The sequence below is a fragment of the Prionailurus viverrinus genome, chromosome D2 (assembly GCF_022837055.1).
Source record: "Prionailurus viverrinus isolate Anna chromosome D2, UM_Priviv_1.0, whole genome shotgun sequence".
Lineage (NCBI taxonomy): Eukaryota > Metazoa > Chordata > Mammalia > Carnivora > Felidae > Prionailurus > Prionailurus viverrinus.
In genome coordinates, this window is record NC_062571.1 from 16,440,657 (window position 1) to 16,462,910 (window position 22,254).

At 45.9% G+C, this 22,254-nt stretch overlaps 1 protein-coding gene across 4 annotated transcripts in view; it reads right to left on the reverse strand.

Moving 5' to 3' along the window:
• DISC1 (DISC1 scaffold protein) overlaps window positions 1–22,254 on the reverse strand; it is a 355,839-nt gene that overhangs the window by 135,985 nt on the left and 197,600 nt on the right. Inside the window, exon 11 of one of the 4 annotated variants that reach the window (XM_047825521.1) lies at window positions 6,104–6,525. The exons of the other annotated variants lie outside the window; for them this stretch is intronic. Within the exon in view, the coding sequence (XP_047681477.1) occupies window positions 6,449–6,525 (77 nt within the window). The 3' untranslated portion in view covers window positions 6,104–6,448. Of the gene's footprint in view, window positions 1–6,103; window positions 6,526–22,254 lie in introns of those variants that run through there. 4 annotated transcript variants of the gene reach the window in all.

Below are 22,254 nucleotides of genomic sequence, written 5' to 3' on the forward strand. Positions count from 1 at the left end.
ACTAGAAACAACCCCAATGTCCATTAGCAGGAAAGGGAATAAACAAATTGTAGTGCATTTATATAATGAAATACTACTTAGTAATAAAAATGAAATAAACTACTGACACCACAACACCACGGATGAATGTCAACCACATGCTGAATAAAAGGTGACAGACAGAAAAGAATGTACACAGTACCATTCCATCTTTCTAGAGTTTCTAGAATAGGCAATATTCACCTATAGTGACAGAAATGAGACTGATATTTGTCTGACCAGAGACTGGGAGGCGTTAACTACAAAGGATACTTTGGGTGGGGGAGACTCTATAGCTTTACAGGGTGTAAATTATATGGATATATACATTTCTCAAAACTCATCAAACCGCACACTTCAGATTTGTGCATTTCACTGCGTGTAGATTATATATAAAGTAAAATTACACATAATATATATTTATAATTATATATACATATTATATAATATATATATGTTAATAATTTGCTTATATAAAGCAAAATTTTAATTATGGCTTTAATTCACCATTTCAATATGTTAAATGAAATACATATATGAAGGAATTAAAGAAAATAGCCTTAATCATTTTTTTAATGTTTATTTATTTTTGAGAGACAGACAGACAGAGCATGAGTGGGGAAAAGGCAGAGAGAAAAGGGAGACACAGAATTCAAAGCAGGCTCCAGGCTCTGAGCTGTCAGCACAGAGTCTGACGCAGGGCTTGAACTCACCAACTGGGAGATCATGACCTGAGTCAGACGCTCAACCGACTGAGCCACCCAGGCACCTCAACAGCCTTAATCTAATAGCGTCTCTATCATAATTACAAACATCATACGTAATGGTCTAACCTTAGAATTCTACCTTCTAACATCAGATAAAACACAAGGACATTAGGTATCACTGCATCTATACAAAATAAGACAAGTGAGGGAATCAATGAAAAGAATAAAGAATGGAAAGAAAAGAACAAAATGCTATTACCTACAAAGGATATGATTCCTCCATAGAAAATCAAAGAGAATCTATTAAAAAACCAAAACAATTCCAGCAAAGTTGCTGGAAACAAGATCATATGAAACACAGTGTAAAACAACAAACACTGATGAGAGAGGGGTTTTTTGTTTTTTAATTAAAAAAAAAAAAAAAATTTTAAGTAGGCTCCACACCCAATGTGGGGCTTGAACTCATGACCTGAAAGAGTCACACGCTCTACTAACTGAGTCAGCCAAATGCCCCTGGTTTTGTTTTGTTTCATTTTAGTTAGCATTTGTGATAGAAAAAAAAAATCTAAACTGTACATAGGATAAATTTAATAACAACAACCAAACTGTATAAATAAGGAACAGTATAATTGTAGTCGTGAAGTGTTCATGAATGGGAAGGTCAATAATATACACCTGGCCCTCCTCTCAAACACTTAATATACAAGTTCAATGCAATCCAATTAAAATCTGACAAGTTGATCCTAAAGGGCCATGAATAACAATGACAACTCTGAAGACAAAGGACGATTAGTCCTATATGGGCAGAGATGGAGGGGGCCGAGAGGTGGAGGGAGTTCTTTCCTACCACATACCAAAACGTACAATAAATCATAAAGCCATAGCAATTAAACAGTGTGGTGTTAGTGAAGGGAAGGACAAACAGATCAATCGAATAGTATAATGACCTATAAGTAGACGCAGGCACACACAAGCGGCACACACATCAATGGAGATCATGATGCCACTGAGTATTCAAACGTAAAAAGGCAAGATTAGGTCCCTACTTCATGCCAAACACAACAATAAATCCCACATGTAAATAAAAAACTATATTTTAAAAAAAGTAAAGGTATAGAGCAAAACTTTAAAAATCGGAAGAAAATAGGGAAGATACTGACACAAATTGGCAAGAACTTCTTAAACAAGAAATGGGATGGGGCGCCTGGGTGTCTCAGTCGGTTAACAGTCTGACTTCGGCCCAGGTCATGATCTCACGGTTCGTGAGTTTAAGCCCCGCGTCAGGCCCTGTGCTGACATCTCAGAGTCTAGAGCCTGCTTCAGACTGTGTGTCTCCCTCTCTCTCTGCCCCTTCCTTGCTCACACTCTGTCTCTCTGTCTCTCTCTCTCAAAAATAAATAAACATTTTTAAAAAGTAAAAAAAAGAAATAGGAAGAACGAACAATAAAGGAAAAGTTAGAGTTTAAATTTAAATAGAGTTTAAATTTAAAATTTAAAACTCTGTATGGCAAAGACACAGAGGGGGACAAAAACAAAACAAAACAGACCATCCACAGTGTAGGATACGGGGCATTAGTGGATTTGTCATTTTTTCTTCATTTAAAAAAACTGAAAAAATTAAAACAGAGGTTGATGTGAACCAAAGGCGGTAACATTTTGACACAAATGGGTGCCCGCTACACGTGTGAAATCTCTATGGACGAGACAGAGGTTCACAGTTTCCCATTCTCCCTCCGCATCCTGACGGACCCTGGAGCCTCCCTGGGGGGCCCCAAGCCATGTCATGGCCTCCAGACCCGTGAGTCACAAACTACCTTTTCAATGGCAGTTGCCTCCCAAATCTGTTGCCCTGACCCCACCTCAACTTTTCTATTAATGCACTCTATTTTAAGACTATGGAAGGACAGGTTTCCCGGAGCCAGTGGACAGGGAAAGGCAGCTGAGAGATGCCATGTGAGCGTCCCCGCCCTTCAGCTTCCAGAAGGCTTCAGAGAAGCTGTCAAACAGATGGTGGGGGCTGAATGCACCACACTTAATCCCTCTCTTTGTCACAGGAGGAAATGTGACATAGCTTCAGCTATTAAAAGAAATTAAGAATGCTGAACACAACACCCAAAGGAAAAGAATAAAAAACACATTCAGTGTGGAGAGAGGACGTGCTCGCAGGTGGAATTATCAGTAAATAGGAGATTCGTCTGAAATCACCAGGATAGAGTGTCGTTTTTAAACTTTTTTTTTTTATTATGGTAAAGTGTGTAGCATAAAACGGACCATTTTGCCCATTTCCAAGTGTACAGTTCAGTGGCATTGAGTACATTTACGATGTTGTGCAACCATCACCCCCATCTGTCCCCAAACTTTTCATCCTCCCAAATCGAAATTCTGCCCCATTAAACACGAACTCCTTATTGCCCCCTCTCCAGCCCCTGGGAACTGCCATTCCACCTCCTGTCTGTATGCATTTGACTATTCTAGTTATGTCATAAAAGTGGAATTGTACAGAGTGTCATTTTTAAGGAGTGCCACATACTCCATGTTATTGTTTAAAAAATAAAAAAAAGCACAATTGATGTGGCTTCTTCTCTCCTTGGCTTTTGCTTTGTGAAGGTGGACTGATTTGTGCCTGATGAACGCTGTATAGACAATGCCCTATTCTGTGTACCTTTTGTACCGAATTTCATGGGGACTGTGTGGAAAAAGAACTTGCCCTTGCTATGTTGCAGCTCACCCAAGATCTGAGCCATCAGAGGTACAGCTATCACCCCGTGTGCAGAGTTAAAATATGCCTGGTTTGTATTAAAGCTCTGTACCATTAAGAGCAACCCATACAATGTAATGGTACTCCTTAAAAATTCTATGAGAGGAAATCAAATTTTTAGCAAAGCAGTCCCTAAGCAAATTCTGGAGTCTAGGAGAAACAATTTCTCATAACAACGGTTCCGAAAACCAAAAGCACTAGAATAATAAATATGGAACAAGCCACAGCTCCCTTTAGCATTAGCCAATTTCAGTCTTGTGAACACAACCTGAATTATGGACGATGTGTAATATACTCTTCTAAAAAGGTTTCAGGGAGGTAATTTTCAGAAGGCGCTCCCGGTAACATCTTCTAGTATAACCCCTACTTGCTTTACAGACTTACTAAGGGCAGTAGACGGGAAGAAAGACGGACGAAAGAGGTAAAATGGCACAGAATGAAACAGGTTTGTGTGTGGTGAGAGAATCTCCAGGCAGAGCACTAGAAATCCAGTGCTGTAGCTCTGTTACCTCCTCCGTGTGCTCAGCCACGCCCTTCAGCTCGAAGGGCCTCCATACCCTCACCTGTAAAGCAGGGAAGGGTGCCCTTTAAGATTTCAGAGACAGGTGACCTTTCTACATAAAAGGAAAACTCATCACTCCTGCACCAACACATTGCCTACCGTTCTTTAACAAGCAGGGACTTGTGACGTTTTACCACACGAACAACGATTTGCAAATGGTACCCTACATACAAAATGGTTTTGCTCTCTGGCTTTGGGTTCACATCTGCCTCTTTCTTCCCCTCAATTTGGTATGTTTCTCTGTACTTATAAATATTCCCAAGCGTTGCCCAGGTTTCCGCCCCACTCTTGATGGCAGGTACCCCACACTCCAAACAAGGATGGCTTGTCCTGCCCAGGCACCCATGCCGTCCCACCTGGCACATGAGGACACAGAGCCTGAGAAAAGCAAAACAGCCACCACGGGCAGATCCAGAACTCTGAACCCTTGCAGACAACTCAGGTGCTTTCCAGCTGGAGCCTGGAGGCTTCTACTTACTGAAGTCCACAAAATCTGCCAGCTGACAGTTCCTACTTCTGCAGGGAGAGTACTCAGGATACCAGGAACATGGCCCTGGGACTCTGAGAGCCAGGGTGAAGACGGCTCTCATGTCCAGAAATATGGGGCTGCCCGGCCTCCCCAGAGGATTGCATACCGGGATGCAAGGCTACAGGGTTGCAGCAAGCTGGTCCTGGCTGGAGTTCTGTTTTCCAAACCACAACTCATCACACAGGCGGACCAGGGAAGAAGAGAACAATCTCAAGGCCCTGGAGTGAGCCGCCCAGGGTCAGGGTGCACAGCAGCTCAGTAGAGTTGGGGGAGTCAGGAGGACACTCCTCCAGGCTCCCTGGGCCAAGGCAAGGCTGCCTCTGTGTGGACTGTCACGTCCCCATGAGAGAGACTTCTGGGTTTCTCTCATCTCCTTCTTCCGCTGGGGATCTGCTCTTGCTGCCACTTGCCTCACCTATTCCAGCACCCACGCTTTCCCCATCCATGGCCACCTCCCACGTGCCTGGGAGCCGAGGGACGGCAGACCTAGCCTCTGCAGGTGCTTTTCTCTAGGTGCTCCTAGACCCATCCCTGTCCACTCTCAGACCTTGTCCGTTGCCACAGTTCCTCTCCTTTTTGGCAATATACTCTCCTATCCTGACAATATACAAAGGATGAAGACTGTAAAATCACCACCACGGGCCGATCACCCAGTTTATAAAGGAAAATTTTACCGAAACTGTTAAAGACCCTCAAATTACATTGTACACACTCCCTGCCCCAGAGGTGATGATTTTTAAGTGTTTATCGTTCCCATGCATAGATTTATCCTTTCCCTTGCTATGTATGTATCCTTAAAACATAGAACGTTGTTTTCCATGTTTTCAAGTAAATAGTTGGTATTGTACTATATGCATTCTTCTGGAACTTGCTTGTCTCGCCGAGATGATGTATATGAGATCTGTCCACATTGATATGCATAGCTATAGCCCACTCACTTTCACCACTGTCTAGCATTTGGCCATGTATGTAAGTCACTTATTCATGAAAGAAATACTCCAACTATAGAGCAAGAAGCAGTCCACCTTTACGTATAACGGATCCCAAAATGAAAATGGAACAGATGACAGTTGTCAAGCCCTGATTTGTTTTCCCTACTCCTTCACGTTGATTTGATATCCATGATTAATTTAAATGCTGACAAAATTCAATTATGTTCATTTCTAGAGAGATTACTTCCACGTAATCCCATGTTTTAAATAATAGCAATAGGTATTTCTATTACCACACAGAAACACCAGAGTAATGGCCAGGTCCCAACCAGCTGATCCTGTAGATTTAATGGCATAACTCCTAACAGACACATTTGAGAGAGAAGCTTGGTGAGAAGGATTACATATCCAGCTAAAGATGCACCAGGACTCAGAGAGTCTACAGAACTCTTTACATGAATGGAGCAAATCCATCTGTCAATGAATGCAATAACCGAGTCTGGCACCTTATGTTCATCTTTCCATCATCAAATGGAAAAGAAACAGCGAACCCTAGATAATCTCCTCGGTGCCAGAGAGAACTTGGGTTGGCAAGTGACGAAAAGGAGGTACTAAGAAAAATGGGGAAAATGGCAGCCACGGGAGAAGCCAACACTTTGAAGAAACGGTTGGTCCATCTGTCTTCAAGAGTTGCTTCAAGAAGGAACCAGCTGTCTGAGTCTGGGGAAAGTCGAATGAGAACTTGCATTTAAAATAAGATCGTATTCGAAAGCCGACAGGTCTGTTCTGTTTTGCTTGTTTCCAAATCACGACCGAAGTCTTCATCCTGTTTTATTGGCTTCTCGGGCTGAGTGCTGGGTATTTTAGATCATTTTGCAAAATTTAGCTGAGAGGAATAAATTGCCAAAAAAAAAAAAAAAAAAAAAACTTGAGAAATCTATATTATTTGTATTCCATAAGACACATGTCTGGAAATAATACACGCAAACTTGGACGGACCCAACTGCCGTATTTAGCGCCTGGAGAAGAAAGAGAAAGAAAAGGACATTTTGGTTGTCTTCGTGTTTGTATTCTTTTCTTGAAAACTCAGACACACCTTTCCTTTACGAAGGTTCTTTCCTTGACAACTAATGTCACCTGGAACCTTAAGCTCACAGAAACCACCCAAGGATTTTGAAGGCTAACCACAAGTCAACTCTAAAGAGGGAGTCTTGCCAGTGTTGTTTGATGAGAAAAATCACCGTGAGGGGATTGCTCATTGCGCTGAGGGAGTAATGGTCCTTTGACATTACTGTCTTGCTTCCTCTGATTTCACACAAGATCCCTACAGTTCCTGCCCCCGCTCTTTCCTCCACCTTACCCACCGCCGCCTCAGACTGGGTCAGAAAGAGAAGTCCTCAGAGACTCATTCATTTGTATATCAACTTACTCGAGAAAGATCCAGAAAATGGTGAAACAGCCCACATACCAGACCAGCCACATGCAGTAGCATGAGAAGGCACTCGTTCAGGTTTTGAAAGAAGGGAGCCTAGAAAAATCCTGTCTTCAGCTGTTTCTCTTCCCCGCCAGCTTGCTCTGGACAGGCTGTATCAGGCTTGGGTATTTGGCCTCCATTTTCAGACAAACAAAAATTATACCAGGAGACTGCAGACATGTACTCTCCTTCCCTCGGTTTTGTCTCAAAAGTTCAAAGTGTTAAAAATATAAACTATGATTCAGCTTTTAAAACTTCTGTGCTCCTGTCATAATAACGGCGGGCCAGACGTGAGGGGGCAAGAGAGAAAATCCAATTAATCCTACCCCCGTGGGCAAACAACCTTATCAGACATTTTCCTTCAGCCCCAGCAGAAGTTTTGCATGAAAGATCCCACCTGTCAGTTTTTCGTTTGATTCAGCACAAAATCTCTGAGGCAGCGTTTTTACTTTAACTCGGAGGTAAGTTTTATTAAAAATGCCTGTTACAGCCGGCTGGTGTCAAACCGTTGGTTTGCTAACTAGGCATCAATGGAAGAGCCTGCAATTCTCTCTGTTTGATGAAGATGAGAGCTTCAAACTATTAATGCCACCCCTAAAGCTGGTCTGCCATGGGCCAGGTGAGCCACAGGAGGCGGGGGATTCGGAGAGAGATGGGGGGGGAGCCTCCCTTTCACTTCCCTCTCCAGTCACAGATTTGTGTCTTAAGTGCACTCTTTCCCCCATCCTGCACTGGTTGCTTTTGTAAGACTGGATCACGCAAAGACACATCCCAGAATCGCATTCCAGTTTTCCTGATATCGTATTTGTGACATTAGCATAACATATGCTACCAAACACCAACAACGTACGTGTCCGACAAAAACGCCCCGGAAAAGACTCAGGTTCTCCACGCCGGGAGGGTATTTGCACACAGCCGGACCATCGGACCCAGAGAACCCGTCAACCCAGACATCAGCGTGCTCAGTGGGTGGCGAGGGGAACGGTGGGTGTGAGACGCAGCTCCCCAACCCCAGAGGGGAGTGTATTCCTCACCTGTCGAAGCTCAGATGCTGAGCCCAGGACTGTCCTTCCCCTGCCACCCGCCCTAGACCAGGGACCCTCAGAATGTTACACGTTAGGTCGCCTAGTGTTGTCATTTATTGGTCCAACCCTCCGCCTTTGGCATTCCTGAAGCTGTTTCATGACAGGAGGGCCAGGAGCTGGTATCAGCAACAGTTTCAGTCCCTGGGCTCGGACAGCGTGGTAAAGACCAGATGGATCTTAATGGAAGAGCATTAGATCCAGAGCCATTAACCTCAGATCCATGTTCTGGCTTTCCATACACTTTTTCTTTTAATGTATATTTATTTATTTTGAGAGACAGAGACAGCAGGAGCCAGGCAGCAGCAGCAGAGAGAGGGGGACACAGAATCCCAAGCAGGCTCCGTGCTGTCAGTGCAGAGCCCGATGTGGGGTTCATACCCATGAACTGTGAGATCATGATCTAAGCTGAAATCAAGAGGTGGATGCTTAGCCAACTGAGCCACGCAGGTGCCCCACCACATACTCTTCTTTTTAACAAGTGTGAGCCTTGCTTTCCTCTCCTTACAGTGCAGGTGTTAATAGTGAGCATCTCATCTGCTGAAGGCATCTGATGTTTTTGACTAGACACTTTGAGAGCAAGCTTCCCCAAACACCCGACGCCCTCTGGTTTGGGTTCATATTTCCTCTGTAGTAAGAACACCCTCCTATTTCTGGTGCTCTCAGGTGAAGCCTGTGGAATTCTGCAATTCACAAGCAAAGTCACCAAACTTGAACTTGTCACATTTCCTGCGAACTGGCACTCTTCCTCTATCCTTCCCCTCAGTCAGTGGCACCATCACTGACTGGAAGGCTAGAAAGTGGGACTCATCGTGCAGTCCTTACCCTGTCCGCTCCCAGGAATCCATCATACAGCCTGCTGATTGTCCTTCCCTGGTGTCCACACTTGCCTCTCTCCTGCCCTAAGGCTTGCATCCAGAGGGCGTTCTCTGCCTGCACCCTTGGCCGCTCTACCCTGCACACGGCTGCCGAGTGCTCTAAGTCCGAGGACGTGACCCCCTTAAAATCAGTAGTGGCTCTGCATGGCCTCCAGCAGAAAGTTCCAGCTCTTTGGCTTGGCACTCCTCTTTCAGGACCTGGCCCCCGGCCCCCGGCCCCCGCATGCCTCCCCTCTGACCCACCCCGTATCTACTCACACCATGCTCACCATGGGCTCTGCGTGATGGCCCATGCTACCACTGACCTACAACGATGTGAGCTCCCCAGGGGCAGGGGGTACAGCGGGGATGTGGGGGTTTTTTGTTGTTGTTCGTTGTGCTGGTTCCTGAACCTAGCACGGTGTCTAGAGCAGAACCCTAATGAACACTTGAAAGAATGCATGAATGGTCACTCGAGACTCCGAGTAAGCAGCCTCTTGTCTTGGGAGCATCTCTTGGTTCCTCTTCTTAATCTCAACAACCAAATGTGTAATCCTTCATTTGAGTGTCTCTTTCTGCCCCGTTGTCCTACAGACACCTGTCTTACAGCATCTGCCGCTCAGCTCTGATTGCCCAGTTCGCTGCATATGCTGAGCACTATGTTAGAGGCCTCGTGAGAGAAGAACTGTCTTATGTTTGCTCTTGTGTTCTCTCTCTGTCTCTCCCTCTCCCTCTCTCCCCCTCTCTTTCTCCCCCTTACCTGGTTCTCTCTTCTCCTGCACATCTGATACAAGCAACCAGGTGGCGGGCCCTGTACCCCGTGTGTTATGAGCATCTCAGAAGGATGCCCATCGTTGGGCTCAGTGACAAATACATAATATGCTAGCCATACATTTTTAGGCTGTTTCACACCCACACCGAGATAAGGAATCATTTTTCCTGGCTAACCCACGGGCCCGGCGTCACCAAGGACATGCGCAGACGCACCCCATCCGGTCAGTTCCATGGTGGAAATCTGATGGGGGACGATGACTCTGGCTTCCTCTCCCAGAAACATAAAATCACCTCACTGTGTAGACGACAAATAAGTACAACTTACAACATGCGGACACCATAATGAGATAGGACATGACAGACCACATTTCCCATTCAACGTGTTTGTTTGTTCGAGCGACGTCTGAAGGGTTTGTGCCAGAAGAGAGACAGACTGACCGCTGAGGGCAAGGGGAAACAGCTGCTCCAAGGTAAAGACCAGGAAAATCAAACACATTTTCTCTGTAAGATCCAAATCCGGTTCCAAATTTGTCCGTTTCGTGGACAAATGGGGGGATTCTGGGGATCGCTCAGTTTGAGAGGGTGGGACCATCACCATGTGCTTATTTATCTGGTCCTTTCTCATGGCCCCAGGAGTATGTAGAGACCGTCTCTTTCCCAGCTGTCGGGACCCTAACTTACGAGCTCTGCAAATAAGTCAGCGGGAATAGTACGTTCACCCAAAAGGCAGCAATTACAAATCCCTGTGACAATATTTGCTCTGTCCCGCTGAATTGTATTTGTAGAACCTGAGAGAAGACCAAAGTCTCCTGTGTCTGCTGTGGCCTGAGCTGGCAGTGGGAAGGAGAAGAAGGAGCCACGGGTGTGGGGGGCAGGCGCGGAGTCTCCACTGGCCTAGCATGTGACCTCCAGCTTCCTCATCATCTCAGTGAGACCTCATTTGAAAAACCACCCTGAAACTAAGATATCATAGAATTGAATTGGCTCTTCTCACTATTCTCATCCCAGGCACCTTTCCTCCCCGATGCTGCTGTGAGGACACAGTATTACCTGTCCACTGGACTCCCGAGTCCGGGCCTCCATGTCTAATTGCCTCCTTGATTCCCACTCGGATGCCCCTAATGCACCTCAAATCAACATGTCCCAAACCAGAACTAAGACCCACACCTGCCTATCCCTGGTCCTTTGTTCAGAAAACACGGGCCATCTAACCAGTTACACAAGGCAACAAGTTCAGGTCCTTCTTGGTGCCTCTCCTTACTCCTTCGCCCAACGCAAGAGATGCCCCCTTATCCACAGGGGTTCCTAGACCCCTGCTGGATGCCTCAAACCACAGATGGTCCCAAACCCAATACATACATACGTGTCTGATAAAGTTTACTTATAAATTAGGCACAATAACAGGTGAACAATAACCAATAATAAAATAAGAACTATAACAATATACTGTGATAAAAGTTTCGTGAATGCGGTCTCACTATCAAAATACCTTATTGTTCTGCACTCACTCTTCTTGTGATGATGTGAGGAGATAAAATGCCTACGTGATGGGATGAAGTGAGGTGAATGACGTAGCATTGTGACACAGCATTAGGCTACTACTGATCTTTTTTTTTAATGTTTATTTATTTTTGAGAGAGAGTGACAAAGTGTGAGCAGGCTCCAGGCTCTGAGATGTCAGCACAGAGCCTGACGTGGGGCTCGAACTTCCAAACCAGGAGATCATGACCTGAGCTGAAGTCAGACACTTAACCAATTGAGCCACTCAGGCGCCCCCTGACCTTCTGACGATAAGCCAGGAAGAGGATCTTCTGCTTCTGGTTGACCACAGGTAACTGGAAACCATGGAAAGCTAACCGTGGATAAGGGGTAGACTACTGTACAACTCCTGGAACCATCAACGTTTCCCCCACTAGTCTCTCCAGAATCCACATTATTTCTCTCCATCCCAGCTGACTTCACCCTCTCCCCAACTGCCCCCTGACCCACCACTAACAGCCCCCCACCACAGGTCTTCCCAGGAACCCCTGCCTCTCCAGTCTCCTCACGGCAGCCCCTGTGGTCTTTGAAAAGCACAGATCTGGTCATGTCACCGTCTACAGAAAATCTGTGAGAACCTTCACGCACTCCTGGTGGGGGTGCGAATCAGAATGGCCACATTAGAGAACTGCTCAGCACAATCCATTAAAGCTAGACATACGTATATGTATCTGAGGTCCCAGAAATCCCACTGTTAGGAAAACACCCAATGGAAAGGGTAAACAGAATCACCAAGTAGTTCATGGTAGGATATTCTAAACAGCAAAACACAGGAAACTATCCAAATGTCCATCAACATCACAACTGATAAACAAATTATGTTATGTTCACACAGTACACTATTGCTACAAGCAGCAAATGGAGGGGTCTCATGTTGTTGAGTGAAGGAAGTCAAACAAAAAATACAATTGTAAACTTTACATTTATGTAAAGTTCAGAAATGGTCAAAACTGATCAATGGTCTTACAAGTTATAAAAGGGGGTTCCTTTGGGAGCATACTGGTGGCTGGGAAGGGATCCAGAGAAGCTTCTGGAGTGTTAATGATGTTCTGTCTATCGAGCTGGGTGCTGGTCACATGATGAGTTTGCTGTGAAAAGTCATAAGCTGACCCACCCGGGCACTGTTCTGTATGCACCTGCTTGAACTAAGTGTTTGTTTCCCTTCCAAATGCTTATGCCGAAATTCTACCCCCCGATATGATGGCATTAGGAGGTCAGGACATTAAGATTAGATGACAGCATGAGGCTGTAGCCTCGGGAATGGAACTAGTGTCCTCGTAAGAGTCGAGAGAGCACTTGCTGAAGACACGCACGGACTTGACAGGAAGTCGGTCATCTACAAACAGAAAAAGGGCTCTCAACAGAACTCAACCATGCTGTCACCCTGATCTCGTACTTCCAGCCTCAAGGACTATGAGGAATACATTTCTGTTGCTTATAAGCCACCCAGTCTGCAGCTTTTCGTTACAGCAGCCTGAATGCACTAAGGCAGCATGTAAAACTAAACAACACTGACAACTTTTGACCCCTCCTTACACAAAGATCAGAGTTCTAACTTGCTTCAAGAACCTCCTTGCTTTGGTTCCTGCCTACATTTTGAACCCAAGACACCCACTTCTTTCTCCCTGTCTCTGGGCTGCAGCTGTACTGGCCTCATGGATCTCTCTGTCCCGTGAAGCCACCAGCTCCCTCCGGCTTTGGGGTCTTTGCATAGGCTGCTTGCTCAGCCCCTCCCCTCACCTGTAACTTTCTACATATCCTTCAAATCTCAACTCAAACCTCCCTTTCTTAAAGAGATCTCCCCTGGCCCCCAAACCACGGTGCACATGTTGCACTCTTGTACATCCCTTCGTGGCACTTGTCCCGGTTTACAGCTACATATTTGTGCCTTTGATCACTGTCTGTCTCCCCGACTAGACTTAAGGTCCATGCAGTCAGGGTGTGTATCTGTCTGTTCATTCTGTATCTGCAGCACCAAGCCCAGCACCCGCCTGGCAGTATATGCTCAATAAATATTTATGGGCTGAAAGAGTGAGCCAGCCTAAGGCCCAAGATGGCAGTGTCATTTCTTGGCATCAGACATCTCAAAAGACTAGCCCTTCCAACTTCTGAAGTTTCCTTCCTCATGTCTAATTCCTTTCTGCTGCAATTTGAGCTCATTTATGTTCATCTTGCCCTCAGCGAATATAAATTGAGATACTTACCACTGAATCTCCATTCTCCATACACGTTTTCTGACATCTTTGAAGTTAGCTGTGAAGTCACTTTGGATTTTCATCTGTTCAGTCAAAATAAGCTGATCCATGCAGATTATGGGTTCCTATTCTCTAACACAGCTTTTGCTTGACTGTAAACTCAGCCGGGCAAACTTACGTGGAGGGAAAAACAGATCTGAACATATATGTTTCACCAAGGATAGAGGACATTTGCATCACACGAGCTCATACAGCATACCTAAAATAATATTAATACCTATCATCCATTGAACACCAACTGGATGAAGATGAGGCTCAGAGCACTCAAGTAATGCATGGCAAGTGACCCAGCTACAGAGATCCGGAGGTAGGACTAGAAAACAATCAGCCTAGCTTGAGCATCTTAACCTTTACTCAGTGAGAATACAGTAATGCTTACTATTTCTCCATCCACCAGTAAACGAGCTATATAAATACAACACTTTGGATCACTGTATCTTGACTTTTCTTTAAACAGTAACGGAGGTAAGTTGTAGTCCCAGAGGGCATCAAATTTAGCCATTAAATCCATGATGACCCATGAAGTAGAACATGATCTTATCCCCTTAGTGCTCTGAGCCATAACATAGCTTGTCCATAAGCTGGATCAGGAATACTGTAAATGAAAAAAGACATCTGGCACCACCCAATGAATCGTCCTCTGCCATCAAACCTGTTTTAGTCATCCACCAGAATGGCAGATGTTATAGATCTCTTTTGATTTTGATTTTATTTTAATTCCAGCACAGTGGTATATAAGTTTGAGATGTAGAATATAGTGATTCATCAATTCCATACATTACTTAGTGCTCATCAAGGTGGGTGTCACAGATCTCTTGACGAGGAAGGGCACTCTTATAGTAAACTAAATGCTCCCCTTCTCATTTTTAGTTCTTCACCCATAGGGGAGATTTCCTTGTGACTGTTGACTTTCCCTTTGATCATGTAGCCCCTAGTCTGCTCTCCCTCCAGAGTGGCCCTTTAGCTGGGTATAAAATTAGTACCTGTTCCATGGCCCCCACTGGCACTATTCTCCATCCAGATAGGACTCCCTAAGCTGTGGGTACAAGTACACTGGCCCCAATCCTCCAAGGCTTCACACTTCACCATTAACAATGGTGGGGGAGAGGGTGGGAAACAAAGGCAGGTGAGAGAGATAAAAGAAGTCCACACCCTAGCTCCTGAGGTAGCATCAGGCAGAAAAGAATCCCGGAGTCATGACTCACCAACAGCTACCTGTGTATTTCTGTTTGGATTCAGAAACAACCTGTTAGGCCCCCTGAAAACCATAAGCCCTCTAAACGCTCATTTGCTGCACATAATTCTCGATTCTAGAATGCTGAAACCAGTACAGATGTTCAGGCACAAAGCTTTCAAACCCAGACAACAGCTGCTCTGGATCAATAACACTCACACCATTTCTGCAAAAGGCATGGTTGCTTTTCATGACTGCTAGGACAGTTAAGTGTCACAACTATTGCTACATATAGTTAGGAACCTAAGATGCTAAAAGATTTACGAAGTGAAAAGAGGTCCTTCAGGGCATCCTGCAACACACCGGGCGGGGGGGGGGGGGTGCTCTCAGGGCAGCTGGGAACCAGTGATCCAGCCATTTACATATCTTCCAGTGTTCTTTGCTCTATTCTTTCTCCCCTTTGGTTCTCTTTATTTGTGGTCCCACCTCCAAAGCCAGACTATATTGGATACTCATGAACTGTCTAAGCCCTCCATCACAGACCTTAAGAGGAAGGCAAAGCCAAGCAGCACTTACTATTTACAAAGAAGTGAAAAAAAATGAGCATGAAGTCCTCACCTTTGTGACTGGAGTGAAAACAGTGTAGTTACATCCAAAGAATATGCTTAGATGACAGACCCAGAGGAGCTAGAGAAGAATTAATGGGTTATCTCAGCTATTCTGCTTATTACCAACGAGAAAACAGTAAGGTCAAGACCATGAAATTGCCTAAGACCCCTCAAGTGGTCAGTTCCGTTGCAGTCTTGGTAGGGAGCTGTCACCTTGGTAGGCAGGCACTGGCTGTCACCAAACACACAGACATTCAGCCAGCGCCCCCAGGCTCCAGTACGGGAGTCTCAGGGTGGCCAACAATCGATGGCAGGTGGCCTTCAGTCACCAAGACCCACATCTGCCTGGTGGCTTGCTTCCGCACAGACTCAGCTGCAGCGACTTCTCTCATTACCACTAACAGCATCCTACACCACCTCCTCCAAACATTATTGCCATATGGCTGTGTCACAGCCTTAATGAAAATTCAGCTTGCCACCAGACAGGGCAGATTGATTTCTCTATCGGTGTTTATACCCAGGTATTAGACAAGTTTGAGGTCAAAGCGAGGCCAGAGACAGCCAGTCTCCTGTGGTCATGGCAGAGGTTGCTTTGAATGGGCCCTGGGAGTGCTGGCACCTTAGATTCTGATAGAAACCATTTTAGGGCCTTCATTAGTATATAATTTAAAACAATATCCTTAGGGGCACCTGGCTGGCTCAGTCGGTGGAGCACGTGACTCTTGAGCTCAGGGTCATGAGTTAAGCCCTGCGTTGGGTGTAGAGTTTACTTAAAAATTAAAAGTAAGAAAATAAAAAAAATACCTAAAACTGTATTCTTAACAATTCAGATGGTTACTAAAGGGATGAACTGTGGTTTTTCTGAATTGGAGGGCTATGGGAAAAAAAAGGTTTGGAGTGGGAGAGAGAAAACCAAGTGAGTTATTTACTACGTGAGTTATTCACTAAGTCTTTGGTGGGGCCCTAGAAAATGATACTCAAAGCATCATTTAAGATGCCCTCTTCCAGTTGTAGAAATTGGAATTTGGGCATTTCAATTACAGTTTCCCCACAGAGCCCTCCTGTGACATTCTTTTCCAGGAGTCCATATCCCATTTAGAGAGGACGTATGCCTTTTCCATTCTGGCTCTGCAGAAAAGATCTGATTGTGAGGTTGAACCAATTTTCCCTGACAGCTTGAATTTTATTATTTGAATTTTCCTTAATGGGTTTCCTAACATACTTTGGTAAAACTTGTCCTTATAATTCCAAACACTTTCAGTTCTGTTCCTTACATGGGCGCTCCACTGAATTCCATGAGTCTCTACCCCCTTTAGTTTTCAAACCGCTAATGACTGTTGCATAAGACCTGACCTAAGGGGCTGCAGAGAGACCAGGATGGGACGCTGGGCAAGGACACCACAGGAAGGTGCTGAGACACCAGCCCTTGGACGGGCTCATCAGGCAAAGTTCAGCTTTGCTTCCAATCTATAGCCCTATTGTAAGCTGCTAACCTGTTCTTGGATTTAAAATCATAATCAGGGGTGCCCAGATGGCTCAGTTGGTTAAGTGTCCAAATCTTGATTTTGGCTCAGGTCATGATCTCACAGTTTATGAGATTGAGCCCCGTGTCAGGCTCTATGCTGACAGTGTGGAGCCTGCTTGGGATTCTCTCTCTCCCTCTCTCTCTGCCCCTCCTCTGCTCTCTTTCTCTCTCTCTCAAGAACAAATATTTTTTAAAAATCCTAATCAGTAGCCATAGCGGATCATTCTTCCTGCTCTCTCTCTTCAGGCCCTGATGAGAAAGGACACCCAAATCCCAAATCTTTCCTGGTGACTTGATATTAGATAATGAGCTTTTGCTCCTAGGGGCTTCTTAAAATGGCAATTTACGGCAAGAGATCTGTTCAGGATCTGGAGTAGAGAGGGTACCTGTGGGATTGGGCTCCGGGTATGAAGTCCCTTCCACAGCCACACGTGAAGGATGTCAGGGCCCCTCTACCAATCTTCTTCCTTAACCATCTCTATATGAAATAAACGGGAGCTCTTGAGGGACAGCCTGGAATGCATCTGTATATGTGGTACTGGGAAATTACATGTAACAAGAGATTATTTTAGAATGTAAAAGGAAATATTAAAACCGAAAGCACATGTCAAAACCAATTTCTCCAGTAATTGCTTATCTGGGGTACAAGGACCCTGCCTCAGAAATGTGCACTTATCTTGAAATATGCAGCAACCCCAACAATAGATTGTATATGGAAAACGAGTTGAGTAGATGAGTAATTTAACAAGAATTTTCTTCTACTGGTTTCCAAAGCATCGTCAAGATTGTGCTCCTGTCATCTGGATTGGTTTAAAATAAAACTCTGTTGGGTTTTTTTTTCAAGAACAGATGGAAAGAGGGACACAAAGGCGAACAGTATGCAAACAACAGCAGAATTTCAAACAGTAGTGGGTAAAGAAATGGGAAATAAACACAAGTCTAGGAAACAGCTATAACTTCAGTCCTAGGAAGGTGTTTTCTGACCTATTACATAGACACTTTCAAGATGAACAATCTCCATCATTCTGTCTCCAGTCGACGCATCAGACCGTGGGCCTGTCAGGAGCCAGGGTCCTCAGGGCCCGACACATGGAACCACGGGACCAGAGCCAGACTTTCAGGAGCTTTTCATATAGTTAAATCAATAAAGGGAGCTGAGAGTAATAAGGAAGTGTTTTCAAGCAAATGGAGAGAAATAACCTTACAACAAGAACCCGTATGACACGTACATTTTTTTTCATTACGGGGATGAGAAATTGTTTTTAAAGAACGAAAGCAAGCCGATGTTAAAGGGAGTGAAATGCCTACATAACTCAATAGAGTAGATGATCAACTACCAAAGCGAAATTCTCATTTTTGAGACATCAGGATTGATCTGCCCAGACAATAACATCTGCATGTATGGCATCAATCAGGCTGTCTTCACAGTGCTGATCTGGGGTCCGGAGAAGGCTTCCCACACGCCACCCGCAGAGCTGCCCCACTATCCGGGGGCGGGGGGTGTGGGGGAGGGGGGCGGTGCTCGCGTGGCACAATCCCACAGGAAAACCAGAGGAAGCCTGGGTTTCCCCTGTCGCAGTGCATCTATTTCAAACAATCAGTGGCTCTCCTTTCGTGTGGCAGGAGAAGAGGAAGGCAGCAAAGAGCATCCAGCAGGCACTGTGTGGGCCGAGGTGCCCCCGAGGGCCCCCGAGGAGATTCAGGATCGCTCATGCACCAGACACGTGCACCAGGCACACGCACATCACACACACACCAACACCACCCACATACACACGTGTGCCACACGTGCCACATACTGCACGTGCACACGTGCACACCATACACACGGCACACACATACCCGCACACACACGCACGCATGCACACACCACACCACACACACACACGTGCCCACAGCACACATGCAAACGCACGCGCACACGCATACACTTCACGTGTGTGCGCACAGACACCATACACACGTCGCACACGTGAACACACACCACGTGCATGCACCCGTGTTTACACACACACTACACACGCACCATCCACATACACGTATATACATACACATCACGTGCACATGCCACGTACGCACCACACGTCCCACACATATGCACACGCATCGCATGCACGTACCCCACACCTGCGTGTGTGCATGCCGCACACATGCATGTATATAGATCACATGCACATGCCACACACAGACACATGTGCACCACACATGTGCACACACACGTACACACACCACACACGTGCACACACACGTACACACACCACACACGTGCACACCGCACATGCGACCACCACCCCACATGCGCACCACACATGTATACGACACACGTGTATACGACACACGTGCACACCACATGCATGTGTACCACACGCATGCACACACCGCACGCACACCACACATGTGCCCACCACACACGTATGCATGCATGCACCACACACTTCACCTCCTCTTCCCTATCTTCTCACTGCCTCTACCGTCTCTCTCTTGTTGTCACCTCTTGTCCGCACCCAGCCCGCGTGGACCTGCACCCGTGGGCTACCTCACAGGCACCAGGTGGGCCTGCGGCCGTCACTCAGGTTCGAAGATGAACGGAGTCTTACTCTCAGTACACTGGAGTGGGTCTGGAGAAAGCCGGTGTGGGCAGAGGAGACAGCCCGGTGAACATCAAGGTTGGGCCCCTCGAGACACCACTGCCGCCATGACAAATGACATGCCAGGGTCCCCTCCTCTGTGCAGTGTCCAGACGCCCTGCTCTGTGGGAAGACAAAACTCCCCAGGGTCAATCCGGCGACATTAATAAGATGAAATTTAAATTAGCTATGAAGTAAAGATTCATTAAGACCAGGCTGGTTGTTAGGATACATGGAAGGTGGTCATGAATGATACAGAAATCTTGTAAAGAATTTTTCAAATGTTCTTTGTTCATAGAGTTGATATTTTTAAAAGCTGCCTTTTAGGGAGAAGGTGGCGTAGGAGGGACATCTTGTCCAACCCCACTAGCTATTAATACCAAAAGTCTTCGTGACTATGTCATAATTGGTACTTCTCGACTGAACGCTGTACTTGAGGCCGGGGGTGGGGGGGCGCGAAGGCTGACGGCAGGTGCAGATTCAGATTTCAAGTCCAGGAAGCCACACTGACTTGATTATTCAGAGCCAGCAAAGCTAGTTATCAACCTGGATGGTATTTGACCACACAAGAGCAGGGCTGGCCACGGTGGCACAGATGCGTTCCAGACATGTTGCTTAGGGTAAAGAGGTCACAGGTCAAATAGGTCCGGGCAACTGATACAGAAGAGGCTGGGAACTGGGGGAAGTGAGTCCCTGGAGAAAGGGTCTGGCATGAACCGTGTGAGGAACTGCATTCAGGGCAGGACAAATTAGGACTCAGGCTCCCCATCTTGAGCCTGCATGCCACCCTGAGGGTGGAGACTTACAGAGCCCGTGGCAAAGTTGAGCAGAGGCAGCCCTGAGGCAGAACGCAGGCTGCCTTTAGTCCTCACTCAACGGGACCCAGCCAGCACCACGGTAGGTGACATTCCTTGTTCAGGAGACGCAGCCATAGTTGGAAGTCTTGCCCGCTCCCTGTAGACACACAGTTGGACCCCCAAAGCAAGAGAAGTTGATAGAAAAATCATTCTATCAGACACATTCTATCAGACACAGCAAAAGATGGCTGGTTTAGGCACAGGGGGTTAGTGCAAGCACATGACCCCAGAAATAAGCCTATCTCAAATGTTACCCAAAAACAGGGAAGAAAAAGTGCCAGGCCACTTCTCATTGCCTCAGAGGTTGGGCCAGCACAAAAGTGCAAGAATTAGGCAGATGTGGGCAGGTGGGGACCAACTCATCACCAAGGGAACACCAGCTTCATCAGTTGCCAAGTGAGTCTTCAACTCCAAGAACAAAGCATTCAGAAATGAAACAAGAAAGCCAGAGCATCAGTAAGGAGACCACCAGGAGGAGGAAGGGGTGGACCTGGCGAGCCAACCACATGTGCTATCATCCAACTGCTGTACAAATGTTGGCTACAGACATTCAGTCTGGACGCAGGATGCTGTGCCCACGTTACCTAAAAACAAACCTTATCGTCAAAAAGAAGAAAGATGGGGCACCTGGCGGCTTAGACGGTTTAGCATCCGACTCTTCATTTCGGCTCAGGTCGTGACCTCACAGTTCATGACTTCAAGCCTTGAGTCAGACTGTATGCTGACAGTGTGGAGCCGGCTTGGGATTCTCTCTTCCTCCTTCTCTGCTCTCCCACACACTCTCTTGCTCTCTCTCTCAAAATAAATAGATAAACTTCAAAAAAAAAAAAAACCTGATTCATAAAAAAAAAAAATAAGAGGAAGAAAGAAAAAAAATGTAAGAGATGAACTGCAATCATGTAGGTCTTGAAATACAGTCAGCCCCACCACCCAGAAGCAGGAGCCTGTTAAGCACAACCTGGCAAGAGAAAGAGACCATCAACCACCAGAAATCAAAACGAAGTCTGAAGGTGAGGCTTACGCTGGACATGAAAAAGATGTGAAGGACACACTGAAACCAAACTCAAACCTCATGACAGACCCCGAGACTATGGAATTGACCCCCGCGGCAGGCAGGTAAACCTACAAAGGCTTCAGTTTGGGGTGGACCATCAGGCAGTTCATCAGGCAAAGAGGGGAGATTAAAGCACCGTTGGCTAACCACGGTAGACAACCCCCCACCAGGAAGGGACCATCAGCCACAAATCATCTAGATTCAACAACAGTTGACCCTTGAACAACACAAGGCAGAGGGGCATCAAGCCCCCGTGCAGTTGAAAATCCACGTGTAACTTTTGACTTTCCAAAAACTTCCTACTGTTGACCAGAAGCCTTACCAATAACACAGTCAACTAACACGTGTTTTGTGTGTTATATGTATTCCATACTGTATTCTTATAATAAAGCTATATAAAATATTTAAAAAATCATAAGCCACCTGGGTGGCTCAGTCGGTTAAGTGTCCAACTTCAGCTCAGGTCATGATCTCCAGGTTCGTGAGTTCAAGCCCCATATGGGGATCTGTGCTGACAGCTCAGAGTCAGAGCCTACTTCTGTATCTCCCTCTTTCTCTGCCCCTCCACCACTCAAGTGCGCTCTCTCTCTCTCTCTCTCTCTCAAAAATAAACATTAAAAATAAAAGAACTCTGAGGAGAAAATGACAACTAATCAGCAACACTCTACAAAGCAATTACAGCCCAATCCAAAGGGAACCCGCGACTCTAGACTCTGAAGGAAGACAGCAAGGCTATGGGCTCACTGCATCAATGGGAGAAGTCAGTTCTGAAGCTCCCCCTGAGGAGGCAGACCCAGCCCTTGCCTCACCCCCAACAGCCTGCCTCCCTAACAGCAATAAGGAGAAAATTTCTGGATACACATCACAAAACGTGAGATTCAGGTTTATTCTCAGAAACTGGATTACTGGAGCAAAATTAAAT